We start from the raw sequence: 16928 nt of genomic DNA, 5'->3' as shown, positions 1-16928 counted from the left end.
TTCCATTTATATTCTTTACTAGTATCGAAAGCAGTAGAAATCAAATACAACTTTAAAGATTGAAGATGAGTACAATGTCTTATATTCGCAAAGGCGAATATCAACAGCTTCACTTGGCTCATAGCCCGAGACGCTTACTAAAGTTACGTCGCCAGGAAAATTTGATTTTTTTAGTTTCAGTGTTAATTTACACATGTCAGAAATGATAAGAGATAATTAGAAGCCCTTTATCGAAATTGATTTAGCGGTCTAAGAATAGGTACCATGTTTCCTGTTAACTCCTTATTCAAACCGAGAGTTACAGATTAAAAGCACCCTAGGTTTAACATTGATTGTTGTATAATTAAAAAAAACTAACAGAAAGCGAAAAGCTGTTTTCTGTAGCAGAAAATCAGACAGTTCTGTGTTAATTGTAACCGCTGTAGAATTAAACCGGTAAAGGCAAGAAGTGTTTTTCTGCAATAAATTAAGAATATATCTCCTCATCACTCTAAACGCTCTAATATAACCAGAAGTGGTAGTATATGGCTGGGTACGTATATAGGTTAATTCACCCCCAAACTATAAAAATATTCATCGATGTTTTTTCACATTTAATTGTTCGGAAGGTATGGCAAACAGTTGAACTTCCAGTGGGTGGATCACCATTCTCTTGCTTCACATTTGAGTCCCACTGTCACTGCTGCTGCTGCACTAGTTTAATTTTAATCGATAGTTCGTTTACTTTATGTTACATGATTTCAAGATCGCTATTAAATGAAATTGTTTGCCGGACTTGACAAATTATTATTTGGAAGGGATGGTGCCAAATATTGAATGAGTTGCATCTGCGGATAGTGTGTAACAGGTCCTAAGAAATATTTGGCACCATCCCTTTAATTAGGAAGGGCATTGCCGCCTCGTGGATGGAGTAGATAAGGCGGTTGTCCTTATACTTCGCGGTTTATTTGGCGAACGCAATAGGGCAAAATAGGCTGCTTAGAAACCGTAGCAATTTACGCTTCCTGATTAAGTCTTAGAAACAAAAATACTTAGATATAACAAAAAGAAACCGCTTCAAATAGCCAATAGTGACCAAAAGTTTTTAAAAATTGTCATAACAAGAAATGGCACATTGGTTTACGGTTACGACTCTGAAACCAAGGGTACCTCACGACAGTGAGTCTGAGCCTATGAAAGCGTGAAGGAGACGATTATTGAATTTGTAGATCCTCTTGGTGGTCATTCACTGAAAAGGCATGATTCACAATGAGTAAACTGCATGTGACAGCACTATTACGTGAAAATTGTGTAGGCACCACCGTTGTCGAACCAGTTTTTTGTTGCACCACAACAAGGAACAAACTTGCCATTTCTTACACACATTTCCTGGCGAAAACCAAACTGTCGGTGCATTTCAGCCTCTTGCCTAAATCAAGGCTCGTAGAATCCCTTCTTTTTAAAATTAATAGCCAGTCCAATACGTCATGCTTTCAACACACTTGACGAGATGAAACGAAATTCGACGTAGGAGTAGCGTACCATACCTAATAAAGCTTTCCAGGGATGGATGAGACGTTGGTGGCTGTATTATGCTAGTAATTGACTATAATTTCAATGTGACAAACGAGTAAGTTTCATTTCTGATTATACACTTATGTATTTCTAATTATACACTTTCCCTGACTATAACCCGAACATTTTCCTTTTTTAAATTAAACCTTCTATGCACCGATTTCAGGGACGAGTTGTGGTAAGTGACCGCTCTTCAACGCATTGTTTGTGTGTATTGTTGTATTCAGGGAACCTAAATTAAACATTGTTTCCTTAGGTTCTTGCGTGCCAGAGTCTCAGATATCCCATATAATCGATATCTGAAGTAATTCCATGGTTTAGAATTCTAATTTGCATATTTATGAAGGAAAACTGTTTGTAAAATAATGGTGTAAGGGAGGATCTTCTCTCAAGAAGTTTCCTTTATTCACTGACAATCCCTCTAAGTGCTGATGGAAATAATTTCCAATATCGATAACTTATTCTTGCGTTTTGAATATAACAAGGAAAAAGATCTTTGCTTTATTGTGGTGCAATATTTTCTCGTTAATCTATTGATACAAGTTTTGTGCAACACAGGAATATACACTACATATTTTCATCTATTTTGGTGTAGGCGAAACTTTGCACAGCTTAGAGAAATAAATAAATAAATAAATAAATAAATAAAGGGTCCCATTCCAGAATAGCTATTCAAATAGTAATGAAAGCAAAGATTCAGAAACAAATAACGGACAATCGTAATTCTTTTTTTTTTCTCATTCTAAGGAATTTTTTTTAAATATATATAATCATTCTGTATTTACCGGGATTGTCATTTAGATCGCTATTTATATTTTTTTCTCTTCGTTTAGCCTTGCAGTATTTTATATCTCTTGTTACTTCTAATTTAGACGAAATTTAATTTTAAAACTGCTTATGATGGTGTATGAAGGTATATTGCACTTTATTCAGCTTTGTGTCGTATCATAAGTTGTCCAATGATTAGAAGTTAATAATAATAACTAGGCTGTTAGCAAGGAAGATACATACTTTTATCTGTGTAATGCCCTAGCCTGTTAACATTTTCAGGACAGAAAATTCATCTTATAGTAAAACTAAACGAACTGAACATTCTGACTTGACAGGAATTATCATAATGGCTTCTGGTGACGAAATACACTCCTGTACTTATTGCAATAAGACATTTACAACAAAATCCAATTTAAAAGTTCATACATTAACCCATACAGGTGAAAGGCCACATCGCTGCAGTGAGTGTGGCAAAGCGTTTACTACTAAACCGAAGTTGAAAATCCATTCATTAACTCATACGGGTGAAAGACCGTACTCTTGCCAGAAATGTGGAAGAACGTATAATCAAAAGTCGCATTTAAAGGCACACATGTCAAGGCATACAGATGAAAAATTATTTTGCTGCCATGAATGTGGAAAGACTTTTATTAATTCATGTAATTTTAAAATACATATGATAATTCATAGCAATAAAAGATCTCATTCTTGCCAAGAATGTGGGAAGAGTTTTAAAAGGAAAACTCATTTAACAAGGCATCTATTAATTCATACAGGTGAGAAACCATTCTCTTGCCAGGAGTGTGGTAAAATGTTTTCTACTAAGAGTAAATTGAAACAGCATGAAGCAACGCATGAAGGAAAGAGGCCACATGCTTGCCATATATGTAGCAGAGGTTTCGTTACAATGTCTCACTTGAAAAGACATATTTCAACTCATACAGGTGAGAGAGTATACTCCTGCAATCAAACAGACATGAACTTTACTACTAAAGCAGATTTGGAAGACGTCTCATCCGATAAGGGCAAGAGACAACACTTTTGTGAGGAATGTGGGAAAAAGTTCCGTAGAAAATCTAATTTGAAAAGGCATATGATACTTCATACAAGCGAGGGACTAAAGTATTGCGATGAATGCGGAAAGGGGTTCAGTAGAAAGGATTTTTTGAGAATCCATATATTGACTGATCACCATAAATAAATAAATTAGGCAAGATATTTGATTTTGTATGTAATTTCTTCCACAAAATTTTGCCAAATAATTATGAGAGAGATTAATTAATGAAGAGGGATATAATGCAATGCTCTGTTTGGAGAGCAATAAAAATTTAAGTTTAACGTGATGTTTCTTTCGTTGGATTTAGAGTCCCTTTCAAGATTTGAAGCCATGAGACGTGAAGTCCAAGGAACGTGAGCTTCCAGCATAGTACGCTGAACGTGCGTGTGTTGACTACCAACGATGATGTTTATTTAACGTGTATAGGTGTGTTTGCGAGAAAACTGACGGTTGACGAGAATGTGGAAGTTTAATTTCTCATCTTCGTTGTCTTCGCTTGTCACGACAAATGGGAGCATAAGCCTTGTTTGCGAATTGCGTCTATACAGTAGAAAGTAGACTGTAATTTTCAATATGAAAAGTGTTTTCCAATTTTACGGTCAGCGTGCCTTTCTTAAATATTTTGCAACCAGGCAAACAGCTCAAAGCGTTCTAAGAGATTATTGACAATTAGTGAGCACTGAGCTCCAGGATCGCATTACAGCTCCATTTAAAGAGATTAGTAGAAACATGCTAGTTGAATTAAGGATGAACTACGCTACCACACAGATGTTGATCGTATAACGAGGAGAATCCATATCGTACCTTTGTATCAGTGTATGTGAAATTGTGCTGTTTTTTAGTACTACCATCTTATCATTTATATCCGTATTATCAGTATATTATGGTTCGTTCTTGGGCGTGTTTTATATATTTTTAATAGAGTTGTTTCAGATTTAGCAAATAGTTCATAATCATATTGTATTATATTTTTATATACAATTGCGGTGAATATAGAATTTAACTCAGCGGCGGAAAACCGAGTCATTGAAATTCGATTAGAAGATATGGTGAAGAGCAAGAAATTGTGTGTTTTATAACAGCGCACAGTGATGAAATAGAGTATCTTATAAAACTATCGAAAATGTCTTGAAATATTAAAAGCAAAAGAATATCCGGTTTAGGAATGAAATTAGAAAGTTATCGCAAAAAGCACTTAAAGGAAAGAACAGAGTTGGAAAATACGGACTAAAAAAGCGTAGTGAAAGAGGAGAAAGACATTCATTTAATTTTCCACGAAGAAGAAGCTAATAGTAGCAAATCATATGTTCAAAAGAAATAAATTGATTTGTACGTGGCAAATTTGTACCAGGGTATCGGAGTAAATACCAGATAGATCATATAGTCGTTAATATCTTCAGAAACAAAATTATGAATAGTAGATGATACCCGCGAAAGAAGGGAGACAATCATGGTGAGAAGTGGGTTAAAATTTATGAAATTTGTAATAAAAAAATATTGAAGACCTTACACAGGCGAGTTGGAAATAAAGGAAATTCAAGAAAGTTATGTGAAAAAGACAATAGATAAGGCAGGACAAGAACTAACGAAAGAAGAAAAAAAGAAGGAATGATCATTTATAAAAAGTCAAAAATCTTGCAAAAGAAGTATAGGCCACGAAGAGAAAAACAGTAAGGAAAGAATTCATTACCGAAGTAATTATTAATTTAAGGGATAAGATAAGGAAAGGAAAGGATTTCAATAACAATGACGATAAGAAGCAGTGTAGATGAAAAAGAAATCAACCATTCTAAAATGTAGACTTGCTACTGAGGAATGGATATAAAACAGTATAAAAGGAATAGAAAATGATATTAATATAGAAAGGGTAGGCTCGTCTTATAAAATGGTTAAAAGGAATTTCTTATCACGAAGACCAAAAGCCAAGGTACTAGAAAATAAGGAAGGAAGGCTTATTACTGAAACGGGGTATAAAGTGAAACTGGAAGAAATAATTGTATAGACTCTACGGAAGAACAACCAATTAGAAGAGTTGAAAAAGACATGGACAAAGTTAGGAAAAAATACATGAGACTTCATGCTAAGAATCAAATACGACAAAACCTTAAAGACCTAGAACATCGAAAAGCTTTGGGTGTGGATATCGGTAGGAATCATACAAAGTGCGGGACAAATACAGCAAAGTGATACCAGTGTCAAAAAGAGTAGATGCTGAGAAATGCGACAAGCACAAAAGGGTACCCTTGCTTAAGTATAATTCGAAAATCTGTATAAGATTAATCTGCATTAAATCTATGTACGAAAATGTACACTCAAGATTAATCTATATAAGATGGGAATTCAAGATAGAAAGCCACTACAAGATGACTTTTTCAGAAAGAATACCAGAATGAACAAAACAACACTTGCATTAAGATAATCACTAAAAGAAAGAAATCGTGCAGGAAAATCATGTTACATAACATTTGCGAACCTGTAAAAAGCGATTGATAATGTAGAATGAAAAAAATATTTTTAAGATTCTGAATTATGCAGAAGTAAATTATAAGGAACGGAAACTACTATACAACCATATAAAGAGAAGTAACGCACTTGAGATAGAAGAAAAAGGAGAAGTAGACGAGGTTGGTTATTGTCGTTAATTTTGTTTAATTTCTATGTTGAAGAAGCAATAATAGAAATCAAGGATTCGCAGCCTACGAATAACAGTTCATGGTCAGAAATTACACACGTTCAGATTTGCAGACAATATTGTAATGTTGGCAGACAATGAGAAAGAATTAGTGACTTGCCTAAACCGTCTCGACTTCCTGGATACCAAGTCTCTCACCGCCCTAACATGACCGCTACGGTAGAATGGCCTTGGATATTCGCACATCTCTACAGCCTCGTGTTCTGTCACCACTTCCACCACTTAGTTTCATCAACATCTATACTTCACCAGTCAGCCCTTCTACAACTACTTTCTGGCAACAGTTACTTACTTCGATCCAAGGTTCCTGTGTTATTGAAAGGATCCTTATTGTAAAAATGTGCGACAGGTCAATCGTTACAGCAATGTAACTGCCAGAAATCTTCTCGCTGCGACTCATCTCGTCAATAACGATGATACTGCTACTCGCTTCCCGAACTTAAATGGGCTTTGAGTGTACCTGACATCACCATCATCACTTCTGATCTCTACACAAACCTCAATTGGAGTGTATACAGATATACCTGCGACAGTGATCAATTTTTTCATCTTAACTAAACCTACTTTCCCGAGCACGCCCAATGCTCATTCCCAATGATCTTCAACTATTCTTCCTTGTATCACTCAAACCTATAATCTTACAACATACGAAAGGGCGACAGACTAAACTTTTCAGTGCCTTTCCTCACAAGACACTTCCCATTAACACTTCTTATTTCATCAGTATTGTAGAAGCAAAATTGTCAAGCGCCTCCACCTATCAGATGACAACCGAACAACGATTTAATCATCCTCTTCACATTTTCTTCTGTGGAACAGACGTTGCCAGCATCTTATTGATTGTAAACAGAAGCAAAAGGACTTTCTTATGGAAAAATCAACAAATTTATGTAGTCTATCGCCAGTCCCAGGCGATGTATAAACGTTACGTTCATCAATGCCCCAATTACCACTGGCAACAATTTTGTGCCACACTGCACCCACACACTAATATTTCTTCTATGTGGACTTTTATACGAAATCAAATTACAGGCTCTTCTCCACAAGCTTCAACCACAGATGGCCATCCGCCTTGGATTGACGATTTTTATCGTCTTTTCACGCTTTCTATATCATTGAATGGCACGAACTCTCCAACCTCTTCTAGTTCCAGTGTTTCAACAACTTAAAGGAGTATTACTCTCCAAAAACTGAACCTGGTGTTAAACTCTCGACGATCCACAGCTCCCGGTAGATATCAGATCAGATATGAACACCTGCGTAACGTAACTCCATGTGGTCGATCCGTACTTGAAATCTACTCTCAAATTTAGAGTACAAGTCACATTCCACCTTGATGGAACATACTAGTGGCAGTACCTATATTAAAACCACATAAATCAATCAGGCTGGCTGGCAGTTGTCATCCGATTACTCTTATTTCATGCCTAGGTGAAGTTTTTGAGAAGATAATCCTCTCTAAATTGAACTGGCACTTGGAATCTTACTCCTTATTTCTACTTACATCAACTGGCTAGTGAAAAGACATTCTCTTGACTCGGTTGCTGTTCTTCTAGATACGTGAAACACTTTTCAAAATCGACAATATTCAATTGCTCTTAAACTAGATCTAGAAAATTCATATGATTCCATCATTCTCGATCGATTCTTCACTCACATTGCACACTTCCAAATTCCTACACCTCTTTCCGCTATATTAAAAGTGGTTGGTACAGCGTCGTGCCTGCACCAAATACAAAAACAGTTATTATCCTTACTGTTCAACAACCTTAGAAATTCCTCAAGGTTGTAGTCATTGTCCAACATTATTTACTATATACACACGCTCTCCCCACTAACGGCTTAGAGGAATGGTTGGTATTTAACAATACTATCATAACATGTTACTATACGTCAATATCAATAACGTAGTAGAAGGGCAACACATCCTGCACGATGCTCTCGTAGAACTTCATTCCTGGACCTCTGAAAATGTCATGTAAGTTGATTAGGAGAAATCTTAAACACTCTTCCCCGAAAACATTCACTCTCCGATCCATCTCTCGGTGAATACCGTCCAGTTACAAGCTATACTTACCTTGCAATATCTTGTATTTCATCTCGATTCCAAACGAAATTGAAAACATTATCTTAAAACATTAGCACATAAAGTTCAATCATACGTCAAGTTGATGTCCTGCATCAGCCTCTACTCAATGTGTGGACGCGAAGTTTCACTATGGCTAATTTTACTCTCTCCACTATCTAAATGGATCAGTGCACGTCGCATCCATCTTCCAGCTACAACGCAGCGAACTTTATTTCGACAAAGACTACCTTCTTCAGCACACTTGGAAGAAACTGAAATCACTCCTTTCCCGGTGAAAGCATATTTTAATGTGAAAAAAGCCCCTCCTTCAACACATATACTCCATCTCTTTCTATTATTATCAAAATTACAACATTTATACGTTAGCAATCTCCACACCAGACGCTCATATCATTAACAATTAAGTTCACTTTATCGAGCATTTGCTAGCATTCATACTTGGCAAAATCAATTATACCGAGGACACAAAGTACAATCTTAAACCACGCAATAGGCACCCCTTATATACACCCCCCAATATTGAGCACTCGGCAGTCTCCTTTAAACGTCTTCGCTTTACTCAGTCTCAGATAGTGCACCATCTCTGGGAACACTACATACAATCTCACCAGCTAAATACTATTTTTATCCAAACGGATGCTTCCAAACAGCATAGTGAACATGATCTGTGATTGGAGCAGGATGTATATATATATATATATATATATATATATATATATATATATACTACGGAGAAACAGACTTGCCCCGAATACATCAGTTTATATGGCAGAAACTGGGGAAATTCACACGGAATTGAATGCTGACCAGTGGCAGGTCCCCTTGCTTAAATTCTTGGCGCCCCCACACAATTATACTGCTATAGGTCGACAAACGGTGAGTTGATAGTGACCACAAGTGAAACTACTACCGAAACATCTCTCGACAACAGAGTTACCAACTACAGCTAAATTATGTTGCAATAGTCTGCGTTCTGAGTAAAAAGCTCCAGGCTCGTTTTTGTTTGTAGTACAGCAAGATCTAATTAATCGAAAACTGTAAGGTGCATGCATTGACATAATCATCTGAACGTTCTTTTAGCTCCTGTCCCTTATCTGGTTATCTTCTTTGTTTTCGGCAAAGAACCAGAAAAAAATAGCAAAATCAGTCGGCATTCTCATTCACTTCGATGTTGAAAGTTATACTGAAATAAGAAATGCTTGCTTACAAATAGCGTGCAATGTAGAGAAACATTACTATTGTGTTGGACGAAAGAAGCCTACATACACTAAGTAATTAATTTCATTGATTATGGCGACATAGAACAAATGCGTAGCATCCGTTAAATAATTTGGTATTATTATTATTCTCCAATAATATCGAGCCGTCTTGTTTAATATACAGTAGAAGAAGAAAGCAGAAGTTTTTATTATTTCTGTCATTCTCTTTGTTCGTATCCCAATAGTTCGAGAAAATTACAGATACTGAATACTACCAACAATAGTGTTTGCTATTGATACTGGTTTTCCTTTTCTTCTGGTTTTATCTCTAGTACGTCTAGTTTTCTAATGCTCTTGGTCGTTGGCAACTGTAGAAACCTTCTGCTGCGATGTTAACAAGCGATACTCGATCTCCAAGGAAAACGGAATCAGCGCTTAGTAGATCTATACTACTAACCAAAGTCTCGGAAAATGAGGCTAACAAAAATCAGTTATTCTTTATAAATAAATCGTTCAGAAGTATTTTCTTTTAAGCGATTTTAACTATTTTAATCCTAACACTGCTACTACTAGAGAAATTCCGAAGTTTATCACAGAGACAGTGCTACAATCTCCTGATTACTAACCATCAGGTAAGATACCGAAATGATACAACTTGGTCGCGGCAGTAATGCTGTTTTGTGTAAAAGTGTAGTTACTCCCATGACCAGATTGTATCATCCTGTTATCTGATGTTTGTGTTACTGATGTCTGCACATATTCCATTCAGTAAGTTCAGTCAGTGAATACCAATTTTTATCACAGATTTATATTAATTCTGCGTCAAAATATGCATTTCTGAGAAAATTAAGCATTTCTGAGAAAATTACATTGTAGGAATTATGCCGAACAGTAAATCAGTGGTGACATGCATTTTCAACAGGATATACTAATTAATGCCCCTCCTTCAAATCTAATCTCAAAACTTACAATATTAATTTAGCATCGACTACAGGATAGTAGCGTTATTTCAACTACATTTGAATTTATTTTATGGCTTTAAAACATCCGAGACTCAGAGGATAGAAATAAGGAAAATTAGTCAATAGAGCCACCGAGGAAGAATCTTGATAATCTCATCAGTTGAAATATGTATCCACGAGGGATCAATCACACCATCTTCCGAATCTTAAGCTGATGTTCTACCGTTGAGCTTTGGCCATTCGTGTGAGTGTGAAGTGTTCGTGTATTTGAATTCGCGTCAAATTCTAAAAAAATAGTAGTGAAGGTAAACAAACAAAAGAAAGAAAAGGACCACGTATACTTCTTTTGCTGTAAAGAGTCCCGATTTAAATATCTGTTCTAACACTGTTTGAAATTAGGGAAAGAAAAACATATTCCTCTTTTTGCTTCAACGACTGCTCACTTCATCATTTTAATAACGTAAAGGCACATTCATTACTCAGTTTTACAGCTCAAGGGTAAAAGTAACCAAAAATAATTGAACTACGGCTGCAATCGGGACGACAGTTGGCCCGGGCTCTAGCAAACTAATCTCTATGTTCTTTGGTGTAGATGTAGATGAAGGGGATTTTAATTGCAAAATTTGCCCTGGGCACCAAATGTCTAGTTTCGTCACTCATTAGGATGTCGCATTTTTAGAGCGTGAAATTTGGACACTTTTGTGAAATATTAAGAATACATGATAATTATTGGCAGTTTACTGTAAAGTGAAGCTTAAAGTGGATCATCAACCGGAAGTCAGTAAATATTTTAGCTCATTGCCTTAACTACTGCACAATGAAACGTTACATATTATAAATAGTGTACTATAAGATATATCAATGTTTCAGCTACAACACCTGACACTGATTCATTTGGTTGTCTCATATCGAAAAATGTAACAAATAAAAGAAAATATTTGATTCGTTTTACAATGAGCACACAAGATGACACTTGCTGTAAGATCTTAATAGAAGTGTTCAGTTTTACGAAGTGTTTATTTGTATGTGTAAAATATTTTAAAGTAACGATCTTATTACGAAATAGATATATTATTTGACCGTTTTTAGTGTTTCATTTTTTATTTAAAAATTAATTTACATTGAAGGAAATAGATGTTGAGACGAAACTTGCGCAGAACGCCATAATGCGTTGTTGCCAAATTTTTACGTTTACTTTGATAGTCACAGTAAAAAGATTCCTGGATTCTAGCGTTGCAGTTGCGGTAAGGGTCGAAAACGAATTTCTCTAGTAAGTATCCAAGCAAAATTCCATGATTACTTCCTTCATTATCTCGCATCAGTAAACACTCGACATTATCTGGGAACGCCACTCTATTTAACCAGCGTTTAGCATAGCACTGGGAATACTCTTGATCCACCTTAAGCGTGAAGAGCAAGGCTTAAATTGGGCCTGGACGGCAAATCAGTGTCCTGTTCTAGTGTCCAAATCAGAGTTCCTGTGCGACGTTCGTCCCTTAAGAACATTTGTCCTTGTCCACCATCTATTACTTTATTATTATTATTAATAGAGTATCTACCAAACGACTATTTATATTATTATGCGGTATTAAACCAAATCTGGAACTTGTGATATTTATTTACTTCCATCATTCCATCCAGCAAATTAGTGTGATTTGTGCGAGAGGGAATGTTTTCGGGCTGGTAAAATTTTAGATGACTGGTGACCTGCTATGACTTTGAAATTCGCCTTATCTCAAGTAGATGCAGACATGTCGGAAGGTTTGATTCTTGTAGATTCACTAGTTCAAACGTTGTCGAAGACTAGGTCTGGACAATATGATTCTCAACGAAAAACATTCGAACAAATTTATCAAGAATGTTTGGAGACATGCAAAGAAAGTTATCTTTAAATTCCAGAACCGGAAACATATACTATAAAGGTTCCTCGTAGAAACGAACTTAACATTCGCCATCGAAATAACACAAATTCATTTTGGATGAATCTCTTCCTTTATTGAAAGCAGAAAATAAATTTTCTAAAGATAATATACTAACAGACATTTTTCTGCCTACTATTTATAACGCAATCTCTGAGACGGGAAAACGGTTTGGATTATGTAGCAAAATCATTAGATCAATCACCACTCTACATTCAAAAAGTGAAAACTTTCTCAATTATAACATTATGGAGCCTATGGCCCAGTATTATGTAACTGATCTGGATATACTCAAATGTGAACTCAAAATCCTCCCAAACACAATTAAGTTGTGTGAAGACGAGACAAACCAAAAGTTGATTTTTTGATGAATTTCGCTGATCTTTGTGTTTACTAAAACGCATTCGTAGAAACCTACAAGGTACATTTAATCTCTGTGACTAAAAGTCACGTGAAGTTGGCCCCACCACATCGTAGAAATACAAAACAATTTATGTCAAGTTTTAGTGCTTATTGCTCAATTTGTTTTCGAGACACATTGATAACTAACATAGTTGGACCAACTTTATGTTTTCTAAAAGTTGTTTGAAATTCAAATTAAACGTCATAGGTAATTAGTGCTTAATTATTTGCTCTTCATCCCACATGGTACCAGAAATAGTGCTGAATAAATAAGGGCATGCGAGCAAATGTATGTTTGGGGTAAATGTGAAGTTGGCCCAAGCACTAAGAAGTCAAATATTTTATGTCACGAATCAGTGCTCTCAATCTTGCATGGCCCCAGAATTAGTGCTCAATTTATTCTTGATATATTTATCACTTAGATGGTTGGGCCAAATCCACGCTTTCAAAAGTTGTTCAAACATTCAAATATAGGGATATAACTAATTAGTGCTCTTCATCTCACATATTCCCAGAATTAGTACTCAAGAAATAAGGGCATATGCATATTTGGGACAAATGTGAAGTTGGCCCAACCACTTCGAAAGAAATCAAAAATTTTTATGTCATGAATTAGTGCTTCATTAGTGCTTGTAATCTCATATGGTCCCAGAATTAGTGCTCAAGAAATAAGGTCATACGAGCAAATGTATGTTTGGGATAAATGTGAAGTTGGCCCAAGCACTAAGAAGTCAAATATTTTATGTCACGAATCAGTGCTCTCAATCTTGCGTGGCCTCAGAATTAGTGCTCAATTTATTCTCGATATATTTATCACTAAGATGGTTGGGCCGAATCCACGCTTTCAAAAGTTGTTCAAAATTCAAATTAAACGGTACAGGTAATTAGTGCTTAATTAGTACTCCTTATCTCGCATGGTCTCAGAATTTTTCTCAATAAATAAGGACATACTTGGCATATGTATATTTGGGGTAAATGTGAAATTTGCCCAACTACTTTGAAAAAAATAAAAAAAAGTTTCATGTCACGAATTAGTGCTTTCAATCCCACATAGTCACAGAATTAGTGCTCAATTTATTCTTGTGGTATATTGATTATTAAGATGGTTGGGCCAACTTCACGCATTCTAAAAGTTGTTTTAAAATTCAAATATAGGGATATAACTAATTAGTGCTTTTCATCTCACATATTCCCAGAATTAGTACTCAAGAAATAAGGGCATACGGGCCATATGCATATATGGAGCAAATGCGAAGTTGGCCCAACCACTTCAAAAGAAATCAAAAATTTTCATGTCACGAATCAGTGCTTCATTAGTGCTTTAAATCTTACATGGTACCAGAATTAGTGCTCACTTTATTATCGAAATGTATTGATTACTTACTAAGATGGTTGGGCCAACTTCACGCTTTCTAAAAGTTGTTCAAAATTCATATTAAACGGCATAGATAATTAGTGCTTAATTATTCCTCTTCATCCCACATGGTACCATTATTTAGTCAAATTGATATTTCGTTATATGATAATTTAATTAGTTCTTCATCAGGATCTTATCCTTATCTTGCATACATTGAAACATTATTAAATTATTCTTAAGATGCTTCTGAAACTCATTTAGCATGTGCCATGTGGCGTAAAGATACTGCAAAACCTTTTAATAAATTTGATAATACAAATGCTGGTTTTAAAAATCGTGCCAATAAAATAACAAATAGTAAGTCTTTTGAAATGTACGGACGTCTTCATACTAATATTGTAAGTTTAGATCGTATGCTTCCTGATAATGTAAGTTTATGTGTAAAATTACATCGTAGTAAAGGTAACTTTTGCTTAATGTCTCCTGAAGTTATAAAGTAGCACTTGAGGAAGTTATTCTTCATGTACTACGCATTAATGTCGCTGCAGATTTAGCTGTGCAATTACATACGTGAATGGTTTCAGAAACGGCCAAATTACCTCTCACAAGAGTAGAAACAAGATCTTATACTATTCCTGGACAAGTCAAGTCTTACAACCTTGATAAAATCTTTCTGGGTAATGTTCCTAAAGGCCTGGTTATTGGTTTCATTCCCAACACAGCCTTCAATAAGAAATCACATCTTAATCCCTATGAGTTCCGAAACTTTAACGTTAACAAACTGCAATTACATGTCGGCTCAAAATCATTCCCTCCCAACCCTCTCACTCCTGATTTTAATAATGATTTATACCTCCTAAGTTACTATACTCTGATATCAGGTACTGGTATATATTATCAAAATTATTCACATATTGTTACTCTTGAAGATTATCCTAATAGATATGCTCTGTATGCATTTGATAATGACAACAATTAATTTATTGTAAAGGAGCTAGCAACTGTAAATACTGACGTTCCGTTTTTTCAAAATTGAATATTTTTAAACCCCCATATCCATTAAATAAGTTGTCTGAGACAATCATAAGCACAAACAAATATCTAAGTGAAAATGTATATGGCAATACCTGGCACGAAGGCGATACAGAGTATACACTTATTAAAGAGATACTTCAATCATATGGCTCAAATACTACCAGTATTTACACCTATGGAATAACCAGAAAGTGTTTTCTTCAAGAAATTCTGCAAAGAAATGTTACAAATTTGGAAGAAATAGACTGTCCAAAGTATACCGCATTGAGTTTTCACGTTCACAAGTGTTCACATAATAAACATCGTTTTGGACAATATAGGTGCAGTGTTCATGAAGCATTACTATATAGTGAATATGTAAAAGTGTACGATTATGTTTTACATGTGAATAACAGTGATAATTACATACCTACTATAATTAGGAAAAATAATCATCAGGTATAGTGACAAATTGTTAAAAGTGTTAGTGATTGATAAAGTGACTGGTGCAAGTCTTACTGGAATTTATCCTATTGACAAACTTCCTCTAATGGTAGAACCACCTGCAGCACTTGTAATTAATCTTGATACATCTATTCAAGTGGATCGCACTGGGTCACAGTGTACATTGATGAGAAAAAATGGTTTCTACTTTGACCGTCTTGCTATGGACATTCGCAAGGAAATAAAAAACTTCTTATCAAAAAATACTAAAATATATTTTATAAACAGTGAACAATAGCAGGACGATGATTCTGTGTTGTGCGGATATTTTGTGTTATTCTTTTTGCATCATATTATTCGCACTCAATAATATGGAAAGTGTTTAAAATTGTTTAACGACAAAAATTTGAAAAAGAATGATGATATTGTTTATAACCATGTAAACAAAATTTTAAAAAGAAAACAATATTTATTTTTTATTATTGTATATATTCATTTTTATTATTGTATATATACATTTTTATTACTATTTTTACAGTAATTTTTTAAAATTATATTCCTGCATTTGATTTACAATTCCTCATTACAATCTTGATAATGCATTAGTAATGCTGTTGATCTTTCATATTTCCACCAGTAATTCAATTGTTGTGCGTTAAAATATGCACATCCTGATTTTTTAGAACATTTCTGTGAAAAGAACAATATTAAATGTATTTCCACACAATTCATTTAATTCTGGAGAGTGTTTTGTTTCTAAATCAATAACATTATCTAATGTAAATATTCTCTTAATCCAAAGAGATTTTTCCAATCCTTTACAATAAAAGGTTGAATTCACTGAGCATAATTTATATACAAGGTTGCGTATGAATAATGTAGTATATCCAGTTTTACTATCCCAGTTCAAACCGTGAAAGTTTAATGTTAACCATTCAATTTGTTTTTGGCAACCTAATGAGAATAAATTATTGTATTGGTGATTTTACCAAGCAGTGGAAATTTACTGTATCATCACATGCGCTTAAACAAAACTCACAAATAATAAATTCGTTATCAGACATTTATAAAGCTTGAATATCAATAATATATTGATTTACGCATGCTGAAATTTCACTGGTGCGTTGAATTAATAATGGTATAATTTGACCAACAAATTCTGTATTTTTTAAATGATCACAAGTTTTACGCAAAGGGTATAAATGAGATTTCATGATGTTATTGTTCATACACTTCAAAAAGTTCATCAGCAGTTTTATCAAGAGATAAATACTTCGCTGCAAATGATCCAGTACTATGAAGACAAGTACAATCATGAAGAATGTTTAATTTACATCCCATACATTCAATCAGATTATTCTCACGTAAGTATACTTTTATTGTTTTAATACACAATTAACATTAATATTTTCAGCACTGCATAACACACATGAAACACTAATACTATTCGGATACATTTTTCACTCTG

At 34.7% G+C, this 16928-nt stretch overlaps 1 protein-coding gene across 6 annotated transcripts in view; it reads left to right on the top strand.

Annotated features, from left to right (window-relative positions):
* The window catches only part of LOC145678202 (uncharacterized), a 147008-nt gene that overhangs the window by 10350 nt on the left and 119730 nt on the right, over positions 1-16928 (top strand). For 4 of the 6 annotated variants that reach the window (XM_081748263.1, XM_081748258.1, XM_081748271.1 and 1 more), the window contains exon 3: positions 2605-4328. The exons of the other annotated variants lie outside the window; for them this stretch is intronic. In XM_081748263.1, the coding sequence (XP_081604389.1) occupies positions 2605-3526 (922 nt within the window). In that variant the 3' untranslated portion in view covers positions 3527-4328. Of the gene's footprint in view, positions 1-2604; positions 4329-16928 lie in introns of those variants that run through there. 6 annotated transcript variants of the gene reach the window in all.

This window comes from Thermobia domestica, chromosome 2 (genome assembly GCF_964235325.1).
Source record: "Thermobia domestica chromosome 2, izTheDome1.hap1.1, whole genome shotgun sequence".
Taxonomy (NCBI): Eukaryota; Metazoa; Arthropoda; class Insecta; order Zygentoma; family Lepismatidae; genus Thermobia; species Thermobia domestica.
Note: the sequence above shows the minus strand (reverse complement) of the source record. Positions and strands in the feature narration are given on the sequence as shown.